This window comes from Canis lupus, chromosome 14, assembly GCF_003254725.2.
Source record: "Canis lupus dingo isolate Sandy chromosome 14, ASM325472v2, whole genome shotgun sequence".
Lineage (NCBI taxonomy): Eukaryota > Metazoa > Chordata > Mammalia > Carnivora > Canidae > Canis > Canis lupus.
In genome coordinates, this window is record NC_064256.1 from 59,848,740 (window position 1) to 59,869,464 (window position 20,725).

The 20,725-nt window shown below is 45.9% G+C and overlaps 2 protein-coding genes across 3 annotated transcripts in view; one reads left to right on the forward strand and one right to left on the reverse strand.

Moving 5' to 3' along the window:
* The window catches only part of PTPRZ1 (protein tyrosine phosphatase receptor type Z1), a 157,663-nt gene extending 146,052 nt beyond the window's left edge, over positions 1–11,611 (forward strand). The window contains exons 24-30 of the mRNA XM_035698435.2: positions 4,362–4,455; positions 4,763–4,836; positions 5,683–5,811; positions 6,565–6,711; positions 8,003–8,145; positions 9,093–9,228; positions 10,675–11,611. Of these exons, the coding sequence (XP_035554328.2) occupies positions 4,362–4,455; positions 4,763–4,836; positions 5,683–5,811; positions 6,565–6,711; positions 8,003–8,145; positions 9,093–9,228; positions 10,675–10,815 (864 nt within the window). The 3' untranslated portion in view covers positions 10,816–11,611. The remainder of the gene's footprint in view (positions 1–4,361; positions 4,456–4,762; positions 4,837–5,682; positions 5,812–6,564; positions 6,712–8,002; positions 8,146–9,092; positions 9,229–10,674) is intronic.
* A 5,036-nt stretch (positions 11,612–16,647) lies between these two features.
* AASS (aminoadipate-semialdehyde synthase) overlaps positions 16,648–20,725 on the reverse strand; it is a 52,805-nt gene continuing 48,727 nt past the window's right edge. For both annotated transcript variants that reach the window (XM_025477143.3, XM_035698384.2), the window contains exons 23-24: positions 20,280–20,456; positions 16,648–19,198 (exon numbers count right to left, since the gene is read on the reverse strand). In XM_025477143.3, the coding sequence (XP_025332928.1) occupies positions 19,080–19,198; positions 20,280–20,456 (296 nt within the window). In that variant the 3' untranslated portion in view covers positions 16,648–19,079. The remainder of the gene's footprint in view (positions 19,199–20,279; positions 20,457–20,725) is intronic.

Sequence of the window (20,725 nt, forward strand, 5' to 3'; positions counted from 1 at the left end):
AACCCCAGCCTCTCCCACCCACCTTATCACGAGGCAGTGAACTGGAGCAGGGAGTGTGTTTTGTTCAATATCATACCTCCCACAACCCTAGTTCTCTGACTTCCAGAAATCAGTCAGCACAGAATTCAGAAAGCAGATCTTCCTGGGCCCTGCAGCGAGGGGGAGGCGCACAGATGTGGCTTTCCCAAGGAATGGAGGCTGTGTTGTTCACTCCCCCTTAGGCCTGTCCTACCTCCTTGCTTCCCGGGATTCCTAAAGAAACGGGGCCCATTTCTGAAGAAGGACTGTCTAGGGAAAATGGGAAAGACCCTGGAAAAACCCAGGAGAGTTAACAAACCTTGAAATTGCAGGGTGTTTTTTTCCTCTTCTCCCCAGGCTACCACATAAAAGATGTTAGTCACTACAAATTCCTTCTGATTTTTTGCCTTCTCAGTCAGCACCTTTTGTGCCTTTGGAGGAGTAAGAGAAAGATTAGGGGTGAATGCTGCGCTTGGAACCTGCTGTCGGGAAGACATAAATGTTTTTATTCAGCAGAGCTTATCTGAGTGATAACAGAACACTAAAGAAAGAAAAAGTATGCTGCTTGGCTCCCAGAAATAGACAATAAAGGAGTATAAAACATCAACATTAGGTTGTTAGGATAGCTTTTTTTCTAAATTAAAAAATATGTAAACATTACTCATTTTCAACAGAATTCTCATTTCAGCATGACTTATGCCTACATGACTGCATAAGAGAATTGATATGGCTTAGACTAGATAACCCAGGATCAAAATGGATAGATCAGTTATGGGGCCAGAATCTTAGTGAAGGGAGGGACATTTGACTCTGTATCCTACTAACACATAAGTAGGGAGGTGGAGGGATGTGTGTGTGTGTGCGCGCATCTGCATGATCCTATAACACATTAGCCATTCAAGTTTATCTATAGGAACGATTCTTTGAAATAAATTACATGTCTGTTTATTTCTGGTATTTATCTGCAGGAAACAAAAATGCTAACTCAAAAAGACATCTGCACTCTTACGTTCATTGCAGCATGATTTAGGGGAACAGCCTAAGTGTCCATTGAAGGATGACTAGATAAAGAAAATGTGGTGTATGTATTCCATGGAATATTATTCAGCCACAAAACTGAATGAGATCTTGCCATTTGCAGCAACATGGGTCAACCTAGAGGGCTTTATGGCAAGTGAAGTAGATCAGAAAGAACTCCATGAAATAAATAAAGACAGAAAAAGACGAACACTGTATGATACCACTTATATGTGGAATTTAAAAAAAAAAAATCAAGTTTATAGATGGAGAGAACCGATTGATGGTCGCCAGAGGCAGAGGGCAGGGGGTGGGCCAAATGGGTGAAGAGGGTCGAGATATGCAAACTTCCAGTTATAAGATCAGTAGGCGTAGGGGCATAACGTACAGTATGGTGACTATCGTTCATGATACTGTATTGCATATTTGAAAGTTGCTAAGATCTTAAAAGTTCCCATCATTAGAAAGAAATTTCATGACTATGTGCGGTGAGTAATGGTAACTAGACCTATTGTGACTATTTTGCGATATATACAGACATCAAATCATTATGATGTACACCTGGAATTACCGTAATGTCATATGTCAGTTATATCTCATTTTAAAAAGAAAACAAGTGTGTTTCGGACACCACATGCAGGCTTTTGTGTTTGATACTAGGATATAAACATGATTTTTTTATATTGATACCATTACTTTATTCTTCCCTTTTGCTTTTGAGTTCCCGTGCTTATCCCATGAGGCAAATAGATTTTGCTTTAGCCAATCTTTCGTCTTCTACAAAACACAGGCTCATTCTTTTATAAAACAAAGTTAAAATGTACCTTGCCAAGAGGATTGGATATGTTCTAATTCAGGCTACTTCTTTGAGGTGGGTCTATAAATAGGCCTATCATTTGTGAAAGATTTGACTAATCTCTAAAGTCATTGAACAACTAAATCAAATTAGTTCAAGCTATAAATGTAGTGGTGTAACGAAAAGAAAATGTTATTTGTTTACCAGTAATTTTAGATTAGAATTCAGACTCTGCTCCTTGCTGGCTTTACAGCTTTGGCCAAATGACTTAAACTCTCTGAGCTACATCCTACGATCTCACTCATATGTGGAAGTTAAGCTGTTTTGGACTCCGAAGAGAATGACAGGGGTAGCCAGAAGGCAACTTCAAGTGGGAAGGAAAGAGATATTTTTTGGTTTATGTATTTTGGGTTTTTTTTTTTTTATGTTTTAATGAGAGGCATCTGAGTTTGTTTAAAGACTATTAGAAAGTGAGGCACCTGCGTGGCTCAGTCAGTAGAGCATGCGATTCTTTATCTTCGGGCCATGAGTTTGAGCCCCATGTTGGGAATAGCGTTGACTTAAAATAAAATAAAATAAAATAAAATAAAATTAAATTAAATTAAATTAAATTAAATTAAATTAAATTAAATCAAAGAGAGATTACTTAAAAAAAAACTGATAGAAAGAGATCCATGGTAGTGGGTATGTGGGGGGAGGAGAGATTGTTAGAGAGAGAGAGAGAGGAGATCCTGGGAAGGTGCAAAGGAGTAAGATTCAGGAAAAAAGAGGGATTGCGGCCAAAAGCAGGGACACCTAAGTGGGTGTGTATGGCAGGAAGCATATGCGCTCCAAGGCTGGAGACTGAGGGAAAATTCTGTGGCTTCTATTCCCAGTGTGACACAGGAGGTGTGTGTGCATGGGCATGCGGTGCACACGTGTGCTCGTATACATATTCTAAAATAATGATGTCAAATTGCTGCCAGAGGGTGAAGAGTTAATTTCAAGGACTCTGCACAGTCCTTACTGTAGTCTCAGAATCTAATATAGTAAAATCAGAAACTGACCATGAAAACTGGTCCTAAAAATAATCCACGTATTTGGACAATAATAATGTTCTTTTAAATAATTGATCTATTAAAGAGGAAATTATAAAATCTTTAGAATTAAAGGCCAACAGAAGCATTACTTGGCACAATGTATACGATACAACTGAAGTTATATCTGGAAAGAAAGTTATAGCCTTAAATATATTTGAGAATTAAAAAAAAAAAGCAAATGAAATAGGCATATCATGTAAAAGTTAGAAGAGAAACATGGTACACCCAAAGAGGGAGACAGAAAAATTTTAAGGAAGTTAAAGCTTTCTTAAATTAACTAGAAAGTTAAAGTTATTAAATAGAAACAGAGACGAAACAAAACCAAAAGCAAGTTCTGTCAAAGACATAAAACAAACCTACAGCCAGATTGGTGAGAAAAGAAAAGAGTACACATAAATAAATATTCAAAAAGGGTTATAGGGTAGATAGGATACTATAAATCAGTGAGGAAATGACAGAGTAAACAGTAAAGGAGGCTGGGACAGTTTCCGTGTGTAAACAAGTAAAATTGGGTTCTTACCGCACCTCAAACACTAAAATTAATTCAGGATGTATTAGGCACCTAGAGGTGAAAGCAAGGTTTTAGAACTATTACAAGAAAATACTAGCAATATATATTTTGAAGACATCAAGGTAGAAAAGGACTTCTTAAATAAAAACATAATTTGCCGAGACCTTAAAAAATGACTTGGTCATGAGCGTCTGAGTGATTAAAGAGAACAAAGACTTTGGCAACTTTTTAAACAGATTATAGACTAACGTTCAAGACATCAAAACCTCCTACAAATTAATCAATGACAGTGAAGTAGAAATATAAAAAGGCGATCATCGAAGAAGAAATCAAAATGGCTAATGAATGCTAAAATTCACAATCTCACAGTAATTAAGGAAATGCAAATCAAAACCACGTTGCATCTATCAGACTGTCGAAAATCAAATGGTGATGCCTCCTAATTCCGTGTGTGGGTGTTAAGAAATATGCAAGGGATATCCATGGCTACAAAGTCTAGAAAAGCACAATATTGGAAATAATCCTAACATTCACTAGTTGGGGGGATAGAAAAATAGCAAGTCGATTGTTCGTAAAACGGGTACTAAGAGACTGAATGAAATCCAGCCCTATCCATTTACGTGCACAGACACACACACAGTTCACGCCATTTTCTCCCAACTCTGGTGTGCGACGTCAGTGGGAGACATGGAGGGTGCACACCTGTGGAGGGAGCCGCAGGGAAGCCTCTCCCACTCTCCCAGCGGTGGACGTCCAACGGGGGGGCGGTGCGTGCTGCTCGCAGCAGCCCTGGTGCAGGGAACACAGGTGTGCCAGGGAGTTAGAGCAAGGGACTCTTGGAAAACCAGTATCGTTCCTTGGTTTCTTGGTTGGGTCACGTGTGTGTGTGTGTGTGTGTGTGTGAGTGTCTGGGTGACTTAAATAGTCTATATTTTTCCAGCTCCTGAGCCAATCAAATATACAGCAGAGCGACTATTCCACAGCCCTAAAGCAATGCAACAGGGAGAAGAACAGGACTTCTTCCATCATCCCCGGTACGTGATGCCGCACCATGGAAAACCCAGCGCTGTCCGGTGGTGGAAGCCTTGGAGGCAACTTGGCAATATTCGTACATCGCGGAATGAGTCCGTGCGCTCCGTGGTTTTCTAATTACGTCCGATAACGTGCCTGTTAAAAAGGGACTCCTGAATCCTGACGTGCTTCTTAATAAATGCAAAAATAATAGAAAAACTAGCTTGCAGACCGTCGGCGCTCCGCTCGGGACACGCAGGGGAGCTTCGCGGGGGGGGTGGGTGCAGAGCTGTGGGCGCGGCGGGTCACCACGACTGTTCTGTGTTCCAGTGGAGAGATCGCGGGTCGGCATCTCGTCCCCGAGCGGGGAAGGCGCAGACTACATCAACGCCTCCTATGTCATGGTAAGTCGGGCACGTCCCCGAACGCCGCCGGCCGGCTTGTGTCCCCAGAGCGACTCCGGCAGGGCCCCCCGAGCGGCGACTGCAGACCCAGGTGGCGTAGAAGCCACGTCCCAGGATCGTGGCCTGCAGCGTCCTCTGACACATTCCAAGCTGCGGCCCACGGCCAGCCACTGGAGCGTGACGCGGGAGGACCCGAGGGCCTGTGGCCACGGCGGGGCTGTGCTGTGCCCAGGCCTGTCGCAGTCTGGGTCACGGGAGCAGGGAGGTGCGTGCGGGTGGCCACTGAGGCCTGGGGACAGGAGCAGGGCTGAGCGTGCGGATGGTCCCCAGTGCAGCGGCCCAGCCTCCCAGCAGGTGCCCACTGCACCCTGGTCCTCTCCCGCGGAGGGTGTCTGGGCACGAGGGCGCCCCGTGGTCAGTGCATGGACTCAGGCACTTTGCACTGGGACTTGTGGGAAGTGACAAGCACGCGCTCCCCTCTGGGTTTGCGTCCTGTCTACTGTAGTGGGACATGGTCCGCGTGCACTTTGCTGAGTCGCCCCCAGGCGTGACAGCCAGGTGGCCGTGGGCACAGCGCTCAACTTCTCAGGCCTCAGTGGAATTCTCTGTGAGAGAGGGGGTCACCGTTCCTGTCGCGTGATGACTGCTTGGGGCAGAAGGGACCTAAGGGAAAGAGCGCGCTAGTCCTGTGCCCGCTGTGCAGACCGTGCCGTGGACACACGGGCTCCAACAGTCACGTTGCTGTTGACAGGCGCCGTCTACGAAAGGCTGCCTCGCTCGTGCACGTATTTGGAACATTTAAGGCCGCGTGCCAGGGCTCCTCCTGTCTTCTCTTTGGTTTCGTAGGGTTACTATCAGAGCAGTGAATTCATCGTCACCCAGCATCCTCTTCTCCATACCATCAAAGATTTCTGGAGGATGATATGGGACCATAACGCCCAGCTGGTAGTCATGCTTCCTGATGGTCAAAACATGGTAAGCCCCCCGGTCGCCTTCGGCGCTGGCCTCCTAAGACGCACCCAGTCACGGCAGGCAGAAGCCCTCGCGTTCCAGCACATGATTGTTTTTCAACTCGTGAACCCATGTCACTGGAGTGGCACCTTGTCTACGATTGGGCCCCACTCGGTTACGTCGCCTCCCAGGTCTTGAAATTGTTGAATGACAGTTTTAAGTAAAAGTAAGTTAAAATTAACTTAAATTCAGGTGTTCTGTGACCCTGCAACCATGAAGTCAGTCCATATGCTTCTATTTACATTCTTAAAAAATAAAACTCCTGAGGATCCTTGGAGAGTCCCTAGTTTAAGGAGATCTATACAAATGCCCCCCAAAAAGCCCTATTGTGTTTAGGCTTTGCACATACACTTCACGCGGAGATTTATTTCTGAGCTGTAAAGTTAGACTGACCATTCCAAATGACACTGGAAATTTCCGAGCTCTTAAAATCACTTGAATCATCTCTCCTCACTTATCGTTTACGGAAGCCACAACTTGCCATTGTTACTGAAGAGCCGAGAGCGGAACACAAAGCCATAGTGTAGTTTCTTAAGTGTAATATTTTATTCTGCACATCAGACTTGTTTAACGCTCAACATTTCCAGAGTAGATTTTGAGATCCGAAGGAAAATTCGAGTTGAATTGTCTGTGTCAACCAGTCAACTTCATTTCACAGTCTGACTTATTAAACATTTGAGTAAAATCTAGACTCTTCTGTGGTGTTTAATCCTCCAGGCAGAAGATGAATTTGTTTACTGGCCGAATAAAGACGAGCCTATAAACTGTGAGAGTTTTAAGGTCACCCTTATGGCTGAAGAACACAAATGTCTGTCTAATGAAGAAAAGCTTATCATTCAAGATTTTATCTTAGAAGCGACACAGGTATGGACCTACTTGAAAAGACTTTTCTTTTTTCTTTTACGCACATGTTATGTTAAATATATGCTGATTTAAGGATCTTCCCTAGAAATAAAAAGAAGGAACCTAATTTCTTACAAATTAAGACAGATTACCCAAATAGTCAATTTTACCTTACTTGTCACTTTCCCTTAAAAAATCCCGTAGAATCATTAAAACATCAGTCACCACCAAACTACAGCATTCAGACACAGGAAATCAAAGATTTCTCTCCTACTCCGGAGTCGTTCTGATAGAACTGAAATTGAAAATAAACTCAGGGGAAAAAAAAAAAGAAAGAAAGAAAAAGAAAAGAAACTCGGGAAAAAATAATAATTCCATTAATCCTGATTCTCGTGTTCTAAGGTAAATTTTTATCTTGAACTCTTCTGAGTAAAATGGGAGAAATATCATCTACCAAAATGAGCCCAGCGCCCTCCACCAGGAGACAGTGTGCTGGATGTCAGTGGAGAAGGGCTTTGAAAGTGTGGTGCTGCGACCAGGGCGGTGGTGCTCCTTCCCGGTTACCTATAAGGCAGCCACCTGAATCCTTTGTCAAGGACTATTTATGTAATTAGAGGACATAATTTATCGTACAGCTGAGTAAAATCCTAACGGATACCAAGGAGGAAGGCGTGTGAGACGCAGCGTACGTCTCCAACCAGAGAAAGGTCAAATCATGTTTTCGGTGGTTTAAATGTCGCACTTTGATTCTGAAAGTGGGGGACCGGATAAAAAGTTAGGTTCTGCTGCGTATTTTTAAATGTGGCATTTTATCGAGTACACTTCAGGAAGAGGGGGTGTAGGGGCTGGGGTGGCACGCGGGCGTCGGCGTCGGGCCAGCCCTGCCTCGCGCTGTCCTGCGCCCTCCCCGCATCGATCCCGAGCAATCCCGAGCAATGCCGGAATTTGAACAGGTCCGTGGGATTTTTTAAGACAAATGTGAACGTTGAAGATTTCTTTTGGGATTAAACGGAGTGGCACAGACACGTCTTTGGTACCTGACCTCATAGTGCGATCGCCGTAGTGAACCCACAAATAAGGCTTATTTTTAGTATGAGAAAAGGAGATTGCGTCTGCACATGGGAGACGAGGCATCGCAGCAGTTTCTTCCCCCGCAGCTGGAGGACGGGCCTCAACCGCTGCCCTTCACTCGTGGTGTCCCTGGTTGTATCACCTTTCTGGAGGGAGTCCTGGCTTCCCCAGCCATCCCACTCATACTGGCACTCGCCAAGGTAACTCTTCTGGAAATACTAATTTTTCTCTTGTCTTCCAGGACGATTATGTGCTTGAAGTGAGGCATTTTCAGTGCCCCAAATGGCCAAATCCAGATAGCCCCATTAGTAAGACGTTTGAACTCATAAGTATCATCAAAGAGGAAGCTGCCAGCAGAGATGGGCCTGTGGTTGTTCACGATGAGTAAGTCCCTCCCCTTAAACTGTTTCCTGCCCCAGCGCTCTCCATATCTCTGTTTTGTTTGGACCAGTTGGGGTGACTCAGCCAGGGGGGATTGTCTGCTTCTTATAAACAAGGTTAACACAGAACTAGATTTTTTTTTCCCACTTCTCTTGGTGATCCTGTTGAAGGCAGACGATGGACGCCTAACCACGAGAAGGTGCCTGGGCCTTGCGTGCGGAGAACACTCGGTGACGAGTCAGTGTTCTGGCCCTTGAGTCTCTGCAGGTGCTAACCCGAGAGACATTTCTAAGTTCTTTTTTTTTTTTTTAATTTTTTTTTGATTTATTTACGATAGTCACACACACAGAGAGAGAGAGAGAGAGAGAGGGAGGCAGAGACATAAAGGGAGAAGCAGGCTCCATGCACCGGGAGCCCGACATGGGATTCGATCCCGGGTCTCCAGGATCGCGCCCTGAGCCAAAGGCAGGCACCAAACCGCTGCGCCACCCAGGGATCCCCATTTCTAAGTTCTTGACACGCTGGACAGGATGAAGGTGGATAGAGTTTTTATTTACCAGGAGCAGGAATCCATCCAGTAGATCTCTCCAGGCTCCTGTTACGGGCAGACAAGAGAAGCATGGGAGTAATGACATGCTATCTGCACGTATTATACACCAGGTGTGATGACTTGTCAGTCGTGCTGGCTTCTTGCCGGCCCCTCCCAGAGCAGACAAACAAGTGTGTGAGCAGACGTTAAAGTCCCATGAAGTGCCCGTTACTAACACCGTGAACACTTGCTGACGTTTCCAATTATACCTTAGTTCTCTGCACCAAAGACAGAGACGCCCCATGAGAAGTGTCCCTGTTCCCCCTGCCAGGCTGTCCCGGGGGCTCTGGGGCTTTCTGAGCTCCCACTCTGAGTGTTGATGCATTTGAATGGAGTCTTTGTCCCTTCCCTTTGCTCCAAGGCCTGGAGGAGTGACGGCAGGAACTTTCTGTGCGCTGACAACCCTTATGCACCAGCTAGAGAAAGAAAATTCAATGGACGTTTACCAGGTGGCCAAGATGATCAACCTGATGAGGCCGGGAGTCTTTGCTGACATTGTGAGTAAAAGACAGTGAACCCCACTCCCCCGTTAGAGCGTTGCTGATTCCTAGAGGCCGCCAAAGTCATCCAGGCACGTCTCAGAAAAGATCAGGTGGACCCCTAACCTATTACCCCGCAGAGCGTTCGGGCTGAGTGACACGGTAATCCGTCCACAGGCTGTAGGACGGGAATATAAACAATGAACATAGAAAATTGCTGGATAAAAGTCCTTAAACGTCACATTCTGAAAAATACCCTCAGTCGAAGCACCGACTAATCCACCTTAGCCGCAAAAATAGTTCAGGGGGGCCGGGGCTTGAGGTCCGTGGGCCTCCGAGAACACTCTGCAGGGGCCCAGGCGCTGCGCTGTGCGGTGTCCTCCGGGGCCGGGGCTGGATCGTTCTGGTGCTTAGCGGATGGGTGGTTCCTGGGTTCGTGGAAAAGAGAAACCTGCCCAGGAAAGGGACGCGGCACACTCGGAAAGAGAAGTCTCAACTCTGAGAAGAACTTGAAGTTTTGATTCTTGTAGAAACGAGGGCTGGAAAGGCAACAGGGAGCTTAGTGCCAGTGTCCCCGGGGGAGAGGCTCAGGGGACGTGGTGGCCGTGGCCCCGCTCCCCGGCCTGTCAGAAAGCAAGGTGACCCCGGCACACGCACGCTCCAGGGGAGCCCTGTTCAAAGTCCCTCAGGCCAGCTGAGTCACCTCAAGCTGCACCTCTGCAAGGTGCTCTCCCAGAGGCTGACCTTCCCCGGTTGGTGACCTTCCCCAGTTGGTGACCTTCCCCCAGTTGGTGACCTTCCCTGGTTGGTGACCTGCCCCTGGTTGGTGACCTTCCCTGGTTGGTGACCTTCCCTGGTTGGTGACCTTCCCCAGTTGGTGACCTTCCCTGGTTGGTGACCTGCCCCTGGTCGGTGAGTGCCTGGAACGACGCAGCAGCACCTGTAGGCCCGAGGCCCTCCCGCTGTGGTCCCAGCTCATGTTCTACACCCCATAGCCCCCGACGGGCACCTGGAAGAGATCTCTGTCCTTCTGGGTCTCACCCCGAGACCTGCGGGGGGTGTGCAGGCTCCTGGCAAACACTATGCGCGAGGCGACAGCGCAGCCCCTTCTGGGGTTCTCTGTGCCTGGGGAGCCCAGCGGACCTCCCCGCGGCTGGAGAAGGGGAAAGGGTGGGTGAGTTGTGAGGGCTCCTAAGTAGGGCCTCACGGAGCCTCGGACCAAAGGGTCACGCGCGTCCACGAGTCAGGACCGCTGCCGGGTGGCATCACCGTCTGATTCCAGGGCGTAGTGTGGGGGAGCGCCTGCCCGGCGGGGGGGTGGGGGAGTCCTCCAGGTCAGCAGGTGCTGGCCATCCCCTCGGAGGTGCCCGCAGCCCCGGCCCACGGCGCCCAGGCAGGACGGGGGACAGCCCCTCCAGGCACGTCCTCGCGGCGGCCCGCTGACCGGTGCTGCTCTGTCCCCAGGACCAGTACCAGTTCCTCTACCGAGCGGTCCTCAGCCTCGTGGGCAGCAGGCAGGAGGAGAGTCCGCCCACCGCCACCGACAGCAACGGCGCGCCGCTGGCCCCCGGGAGCACGGCCGAGAGCCTGGAGTCCCTGGTGTAGCCCGGCCGGGGCGCGGCCGTCCCCAGATCGAGACAGGACAAGTGGCTTCCGCTCCGCTACCTGCTCACGTCCACCACCTGACCGGGACCATCGTGGCGTGGGATCCCGCTGCCGAACTCCCGTCATTAACAGCGTGTGCCTTTCTGCAGAACTTCTTGTGATTCTTAGTTGCGTTTGAACTAAAATGGTTGAATTTTACAGTATTTCTAAGAATGGAATTGTGGGTTTGTTTTTTCATATTGATTTTAACAGAAAAATTTTGATTTATAGATATTAGGAATTCCCAACTACAGAACACATGTTTGTTTGTACTGTCAGATTTTAGCTGTATTTGTAGCAATCATCAGGTTTGCTAGAAATATAACTTTTAATATAGTAGATTGTAAATAAAACAAGCCGTTCCCTATGATATTCAGCGTTTTACAACCGCAGTATTCGCCTAAAGTAGAAATAATCTGATACTTACTGTAAATACTGCTCTAGTGTCTCCATGGACCAAATTTATATTTATAATTGTAGATTTTTATATTTTACTACTGAGTCAGTTTTCTAGTTACGTGTAATTGTTTCTTTTAATGATGTAATTCATTATCTGGTCTTACTTTACAAGCCCTCTGACGTTCTTTCGTGGTATCTTATAAATTAACTCTGTTTTAGCATGTAACTTTAACTTTTATGGGAAATAGAAATACATTTGTTTCAAAAGATGTTTTTATGAGAATAACACCTTACCCAGCATTGTTTCAATGGTTTTTATCCAAGGCCTTGCAAAAATAAATATGAATATTGCTATCCATTTGCAGTTGTTTGGGGAGTGTCGTGCTGGGGCACGTGCAGTAGAAAAGTGTAGACACGGGGGCCCCTGGGATGGTGGAAGTGGAGAAAGGTTGATGGGATGGAGCTGCGATTCCCAGCCTGGGCGCCGAGGTGCACGGGAGCTCACTGATGCGCGCAACCACTATTATTGCCTTCCTGGGACCTCACTACTCACCGTGGACCAAGCAATGGTGGGAAACTTCAGTTAGAACCAAGCTGGGGCTAGAATTGTGCAGATTTGCTTGTCAGGGACGAGCCAGGCTGGCCTGGCAGTGGGTGGATTGACAAACCCAGGCCCAGAGCTCTTCAACCCCGGGGTAGAAAGAAGGGAGGACACCCCACGCGGGGCACATGGGCAGCATCCCAGAGCCCTGGGCAGCTGAAGTGCAGGGAGACAGAAACAGCCTTGGCGACAGGCGGACTTGGAGCCCGGAAGCTGCCCCCTGCCTCAGCTGGGACCGTTTAATAGCAGCCCTGAGGAGGAGGTGCCAACCCCCAGGGATGCCCAGGGCAAGAGCCAGGAAAGTTTCCTTTAAACTAGTGGCTCTTGCGTCAGAAAGGACAAATGCCCACCATGTGCTTTGACGTGGGTGGGATGGGACTGGAGGGTGTGATGCTGAGTGAAGTCAGTCAGTCGGAGAAGGACGATCATCACATGGTCTCACTCATACGAGGAATAGAAGAGATAGAGAAAGGGATTATAGGGAAAGGAGGGGAACTGAGTGGGGAAAGCCAGCAGGGGAGACAAACCCTGAGCGACTCCTAACTCTGGGAAACACAAAGGGTTGCGGAAGGGGAGGTGGGCGGGGGGATGGTGTGACTGGGTGATGGGCACCGAGGGGGGCACCTGAGGGGATGAGCACTGGGTGTGATGCTATATGTTGGCAAATTGAATTTAAATAAAAAAGAAAAATAAAATAAAAAACTAGTGGCTCTCCGAGTCTGGTCCCTAAACCAGCAGGATCAGCAAAACCCGGGAACTGGATAGAAATGCGAACCCTGGACTCCCATCCCTGACCTGCCACAGCAGCAGCTCCGAGGTGGAAGGTCAGCAGTCTACTGAGCGCTACAGTTTGGGGACCAAGCTCTGCAGCAACAATTCAGGGAGCCTCCAGTTGCCCGAGCACTTCAGGAAATGTTCACCAAATCCTTAACGCAGAACCAAAATTAATTGGCTTTCCTTTTAAAGCAGTAGTCACAAAGAGATGTGAAGTAGGAAAAAGTTCACCAAAGAGCCGAGTGTCACAGGTCGCAGGGGGTCGGGCAGGGTTTTACCAGGCACAAGAGAAAGAAATGCGCTTCTTTCTCACCCTGTCTCGGGAAGAAAGCTGCAAAGTTATTTTTGATTTCTCGGTAGCTTTTCTAACCTTCTGGTCTTGCTTTATATTCTTTCCCTCCCAAGCCACAGTGTTCGATCAACAGCTGATGCGAACCGGGAGTACGTGTCACCGTAGTTATTTGCTCTCTTTCTCCCTGGGCCTTTGTCCCGAGAGCAAACACCCTTCGGGGAGAACTGGAATTTCTTTTTTTTTTTTTTTTCTTTTTTTGCCTTCATGATCGTTTATCAATGAGGCGCCTTGCAGAATGTCTTCCAAAGGGAAGTAGTTATGCAAGTAACATGTATGGTGAGTCAACATTTTGTAGGCAGATTCTAATAACTGTAGCAGAACTGTAAGGTCCATCATAGTTGCAGTGTGAGACTCCCTGAGACTTTGGGGCATCGCCTTCTTTACATATAAGGAACACAGACATTTCGTACATACATATTCTACTCATTATTGAAGCTTAGGATTCTTAATTTTCCTATTTCTGATCTGAAACCCCCTAATTTGTTAGCACATAAGACGCCTTAGACCATTTCTCTGATAATCAGAACTTGGAAACTAAGATCTCCTTATAAGCAGATCTATTTTTAAATATTTTATTAGGCTTGAACTCCACTTGCAAATAGCACATAGAATCAGAACTAATCATTTATTGGATTAAAGTGAACTTTTTAGGGAAAATTGGAAAAGCTACATATTTGTCAAAATAAAACACCTTTTTATTATTATCATAAAGCGTGATTGAATATCATCCACTCACTTGCTAATTGCAAAATGTTCTGGTGCATCAGAGGTCTCCTCTTCATTAGTACAGTATTAGTGTGTCGGAGTAGGTGGTGTTAAATGCTAAGGCATATAAATGACACATCACACCAGTTTTAAGAAACCAGACATTCTTGGCATTAGAGCTGGGAGGCGTGTTTTTTTTTTTTTTTTTTTTGCAGTAATCATTTTTAAAATGAAAAACAAGATATGAAAGTGGGAGTAAGAAAGGCTGTGGGTGTGAATTGGAAACTTCTCAGCGCGCACACAAGTCCTGGCAGTCCGTCCACGGTGACGCGTTCTGAGCAGCCCACAGGAGACACGGGCTGGCGTTTGAGGAACTTTGCAGATGGGCGAATGTGCGATACTTTCCTCGGCGGCTCTAGATGGGCCACCAGCCTGTGTCTCAGATGCTTACGGTCTTGCTTCAGCCCTAGAGGAGTCGCCTCAGTTCTGAATTATGCAGAGACATGAACAGATGCGAGAAATTCCTCCCTTTGCTGCTCACGCATTTAATGAAGCCACGTCCCCAAAACTACAGCATGAAGGTTCCTAGTGCAGAATGTGGGATCAGAGGAGTCTTTTGAGGCACCTTGACTCCAGTTGGTGTAATGGAGTCAGGAAGCTAAATCTGCATTTCTTGGACTTTTTAGAGAGTAAATGAGAAATCTCCCAGCTTTCGTCATTATGGTATGTCAGTTTAAAGCTTGTGAGGATACCTAAAGAGACTCAAGAACTAGATCGAGAAAACATGAGATGCTTAGAAAATAAGGCCAATGACGAGGGGTTGATAACCGGGGCCACTGAGGCCTACTGGCCGCGCGCACCCGCCCGCCACTGTCCCTCTCGGGTGGCTTCCTGTGGCACATGCTCTTTTCCAAAAACCGCTCAACAGTATCCTCCCTCCCACATAGGACTTTTCCTAACTCATCCCGCTGACTGTGGGGTCTGGGAACCCTCCCCTTGAACCCAGGTGAGCCTGTGACTGTGCTAAAAGAGGCGCCATGCGACTTCTGAGGCTAAGCGGTGAAGGGCGGTGCAGCTCTGCTAGCTCCTTTGGGATGCGCGCTCCTGGCAGTGCCAGGGCAGGACGGAACCCACACATGGAAGGATCCGTGTGGTCTGACCCCCAGGTCCTGGCCCCTGGCCGGGGTGGGGGGGCCTTCCAGCTGACAGCCGCGACCCTGCCAGCTCCGGGGACAGGACCTCTCCACCCGGTCAGCCCCCCGTGGGACTGTGTGGGGCCCTGGGTCCTGCCCCAGCTGCAGCCTGAGCCAGGGACGTGCTGTTCTAAGCCACTGCGGTTGGGGTAGTTCATGACACGGTCGTGGCAGTGACAACACTTCTTACATTTCAAAGCCCAATGGCCACAAACTCTAGTCCCCGACTCCCTTGCAGCTAAGGGCATGGGTGTGAATGAGCCCCTGAACCCTGGCCACAGAGTCCAGGACGGCCGCCTGCCCAGGTCAGCCCGCTGGCTGCAGAGTGCCCGTGCCCCGCGCCCCGCACCCCGTGCCCCCCTCCCTGAAACTCCGTCGGGGCTGCAGCTCGCGGCCAAGCTGGTGACCTGAGCATCCCCTGGGGCCTAAGCCCCCGGCGCCCCGAGGGCCAGCGCCTGCATCCCACTGGGTGGGCGCCCCTGCCCCTGCTCCACCGCCTCGGGTGCCTTGCTCTTCCAAATGCCAGCAGGGGGTCTCTGTTCCCTCTTCCCAACGCTGACTCGGTGGCCTGGACAAGTGTGTACATGACCTTCTCGGTGGCTTCTACCTTGAGCGGCTGTAGCAGCCCCGAGTATCCTGCTCTTCCGCCCTAGCCTGAGACCTTCTGAGCACCGGAGCGAAAGGAATCCTTCCGGAGCACAAATCTCACCGCGCCAGCCCCGATGACTGACTGACCTAGTCTTGCCCCGTGGTGACACAGTGACTGCGATGGTTGGGGCTGACTCATATCACCAGGTGACACCCTCCAGGTGACGTCCAGGCTTATGAACCAGCGCTGAAAGAGGCGACCCCTGCAGAGAAACACCCGCCTCCTCAGCATTATCAGCTAGTCCTAAAAATAATGGGAGGACCAGGGGTTAGCAAACTCTGGCTCAGGGGCCAAGTCTGCCTGTGACTTGTTTTTATAAATAAAGCTTTATTGGAACATAGTCATGTCCACTCATTCATGTACTGTCTATGGCTGATTTCACACTGCAAAGGCAGAAATGAGCAATTATGGCCCCCTCTAGCCTACAAAACCTAAAATATGTAATATCTAGCCCTTAATAGTCAAAGTTTGCTGACCCCTGAGTGAGCCACATGCTTGTAATTACAACTTATCCGTTCATTCCCAGCTCACTACCACCACCTCCACTTCTGCAATTCCTGATGGAAAACTGAGAGTCCACGCAGTGTGTGATGACATCATCCTTACTCGAGTTTACTGAAATCCCTTTTCTAGCACTGCCGCAAGACTAGCTCTTCAATCTTCTCCCCTCTATCGTTCATTGGTATTATGAAGCCAATAATTCAACGGGGACTCAACACGTTTCCCTCACCCCCACTAAGGGCTAGTTCCCTAGTCCCCCTTCCATCCGGGCACTATTCCTGGTTGGAGGTGGAATCAGGGTGACACTCATATTTCCTAATTGACTCTGTTGAACCCAATGTTGTGATTTAAGAAAAGTGCCATAACAGAAATGTCTTTAATATTGATTAATATTGATCTCCATACATTATTTTTGGCACGTAGGACTAGGCCTCAATCAACTTTGATCCTTTTTAAATAGCATCGATGTTTTCTCAACCTCCATATCCCCCAAATATAATACCTACTTATTCCAAGGGCAGAGGTCAGTCCATAGGGCCAGGAGCTGTGTATAGTCCTAGAGAGTCAAACAAGGGTTTACTCTGTATTTCTAAAGGAATATTTAGTTTATATTTTCCCCCAAAGAGCAAAAAAAAATTTTTTATTTATAATGTAATCATTTACAACAACTTGAGATATAATTCACACAAAGTATACAGTTTAGTGATTTTTAATATATTCAGAGCTGTGACACCATTACCTCCATCGACTCCACAACATTTTCATAACTCTAAAGAGAAACCCAAACTCATTAGCAGTCACTCCCACTTTCCCCCAAACCCCTAGCCCTAAGCAGCCACTAATCCACTTTCTCTCTATGTAGATTTGACTATTCTGGACAATTTCATATGAATGAGATCACACATGGACTTTTGTGTCTGGCTTCTTTCGCTTAACATAATCTCGTCAAGGTTCATCCATGTTGTAGCATGGATCAGAACTTCATTTCCTTTTGATTGCCAAATAATATTGCGCTGTATGGATATGCCACATTGTTTATTCATTTATTAGTCGATGAACATTTGGCTTGTTTTGAGACTTCCCATTAACATTTGCTTGCAAGTTTTTGTGTGGACATATGTTTTCATTTCTCTCGGGTGTGTACCTAAGAGTGGAATTGCTGGCTCATGTGGTTGCTCTACTTTTAACCTTTTGAGGAACTGCCAAACTGTCTTCCCAAACGGCTGCACAATTTTACATTTCCACCAGCAGTTTTTGAGGACTCCAACTTCTCCACACCCCCACCAACACTTGTTACTGTCTTTTCCATTATAACTATCCTGGTGAATATGAAGTGGTATCATTGTAGGTTTGATTCGCATTTCCCTGGTAGTGAATGGTGTTGAGCACCTTTTCATGTGCTTATTGGTTTTGTATCTTCTTTAGAGAACTGTCCATTCATATCCTTAGATTTTTTTAAATTGGGCTCTTTGTCTACTTACTGAGCTATAGTAGTCCTTTATTTATTCTAAATACTGGTTCCTCCCTTACCTGACAAACGATTTGCAAAAATTTTCTCTCATTCTATGACTCGTCTTTTTGCTTCTTGATGTTACCTTTGGAAGCACAAAAGTTTTTAATTCTGATGGTGCTAATCTATTTTTTTTTTAATTTCCTCTTGTTGCTTGTGCTTTTGGTTTCAATTATTTTAGAAATCATTGCCTAATCCAAGGGCATGAAGACTTACATCTATTTCTTCTAAAGGTTTTACAGTGTTTGTTCTTCTATTTAGGTCTTTGGTCCATTTTGAGTTAACATTTATATATGCTGTGAGGAAGGGGTCCAACTTCCTTCTTTCGCATGTGGATATCCAGTTGTTCCAGCACCATTTGATGAAAAGACTGTTTTCCTCTACTGAATTGTCTTAGCACCGTTTTTAAAAATCAACTGATCATAAAGATGAGTATTATTTCTGGACTCACAATCTATTCCTATTTAACTCTTTTTCATGCTACTGTAAATTGAATTGCCTTTTTCAGTATTATTTTTGTTTCATTTATTTATATTGTATAGAAATACTATCAATTTTGTATATTAATCTTGTGTTCTGCAACTTTGCTGAACTCATGTATTAGTTCTAACATTTTCTTAAAGTATTCTTTTGGATTTTCTATGTATAAGATCATACCATCTACAAATAGAGATAGTTTTTCTTCTTCCTCCCAAATCTGGATGTGTTTTATTTCCTTTTCTTGGCTAATTGCCCTGACCACACCCTCCAGGCCAAGTTGAGTAGAACTGCAGAGAGAAGACATCATTTCCTTGTTTCTGGTTCAAGGGGAAAGAAATATTTCAGTCTTTCATCATTAAGTATGATGCTAGCTATGGGTTTTTCATAGATGTTCTTTATCAGGTTGAAAAGCTCCCTTCAACTCCTAGTTTGTTGAATCTTTTTTTTTTTTTTGAATCTTTTTATTATGACAGGGTGTTAAATTTTGCAAGATGCTTTTTCTGTCTCTAATGAGGTGATCATGTGGATTTTGATTTAATCTTACCTATTTCCTTTTCTAAACACTCAAAACTGTCAGAAATGTCATTTACTAGGTAAATCGTAATATTACCAAAAAAGCCATAAAATAGAATTATTACAAAGGTTGTGGATAGGTAATCTAAGAGTATCTAACTGAATCAATTTGAAAAATACAAAAATATAGCTGTGTGAAGATATTTTTTTTACTAGAAAGATAAAAGTTTATCTGATCATAGGAAAATATATTCTTATAAGAAAAAAAAGATGCACGATAAATTAACATATAGCACAATCATCACTTTTACATACACATGAAAAAATAAATGTAAAATTATTAGAGTTCTCTGGTAATTACTGGCATCTCCTTCTCCAAATGTTTTCATATTAAAATAGAGATTTATATTTTTAAAACATCACTGTATTGACTGACTCAAAAAAATACCATGCTTTATATTTCAAAGTAGCATATTAGCAAGCAGGTTGTTGCACATATGTTCAGAGCTATGTTGTCTGGGAAGATAAAAACAAGAGATAATTCTCAATTATGGTTTGATTGTGCTCTGTGTTGTATATACAATGCCTTCTGCTTTAATTCGCTCCAGTATTGGTTCATAGATGTCCTTTGAAAAGGGCCCCATCAGGCCTTTAGCTTTAATTTCACCTAGAAGAAAATAAATCTGTAGTTATCGTTTTAAAGGCATTATTAAGGTTAATTTCCACCGCACAAGCCTCCGTATCATAAACAGGGAAAGACGCTAACTGTAGAATGAAAGCACAGCTGGATGAACTGCAGTAACTATTGCCAAAATGATCGGAGAATAAAGCGCAATAAGAACGTAAAGTAAACCTAATTTGTCTGCTTTATTTGCTGATGCTTTTTTTAAAAAAGCAGAACACCAACGGAACGAATTAAAACCAGTCTGATTACCTGGCACAGGCTTCCGTTAAGACAACTGAAACAACAAATCTGAGTACTTTCCTTTCGCCCCCTCATCACTTCTCTACTCCGGTTCCTCAATAACTAAGTAGGTCATTTAATTTGATATTAGCTGATAAGCTACTGTAGATACATTTTCTCCGTTTTTCACATTTATATGCTTGATGCTTGTTACTCCCTCACACACTCACGAGGGCCAAATGAAGGATTTCACTCAGAGATGATGCTTCCTGAGCGTACAGATGATCTCAGGGGGCAGGGGAGTTGAAATGTGCTTAGTTCAAAATATTTATCGAGTGCTGCTAATGTACTAAGGAATGAAGGTTAGTAGAACACGGTCTGTCTTTGGGGGGATCTGAAAGTGAATACCCTCCGCTATTTCAGGGTTAGCGCCCTTAAGATATGAAAAATGAAGGGGAGAAAGGAAGAGTTGACATTGCCTGGTGGGGTCATGTGTGTGGTAGGAGCTTTATGTATTATTTCACCTCAGCAGCACAAAAAAATTCTGAATTAGGAATGAGAATCCTCACGTGAAAGATGAGCTGCAGCTCAGCTACGGAGAGCAACTCGCTCTCCATCACTCGGTCATCTTGTGATTGAGCCGAGCCACAAAGAGGTGTAACTCTAAAACCCAGGGCTTTCCCGCACCACGGGGTCTCCCGGGCAGTACTTGTCTCAGAAGTCTGAGACAGCTCACTTTCAGTGGACGCTCGTGTCACACTAAGAGTAATTATTTGATGTCCAGGCACGGAATGACTTGGAGATGATTTGGAGACCGATTCAGTTCTCCAATGAAAGAACTTACCATCAAGCAGCATCTTGGCTGCCATCGCCGTGGGTAACCCCACCGTTTTAGCCATGGCTGAAAAGCCATTGGCGTCTCCATAAACCACAAGATCAATAATCTTATTTTCCAAGTGTCCAGAAGGATGTCTGATTCCAAAACTGTCTCTCATCACAATCATATCTTTCTCTCCAGGGCCTTAAGGTAAATAAACACATATTCTTAAATGTCATTACCGAACAACTCCAACACCGGAACTCATTAGCATCTACCTTTTGCTCTCACAGGTTTCTCCTCTCACCGTGTGCAGCCCTTAGACAATCATCTATATTGCTCTTTAGCCCAAAGGCCGAGTGAAAAACTCAACAAATGACAACTCTGGCCACGTTCCTCTGCCCGGGTTGGTAGCACTGTGGCCTGGCTACACACATGAAGGCGCTGTGGTAAAGCTCCCACTCTTCCCCCAG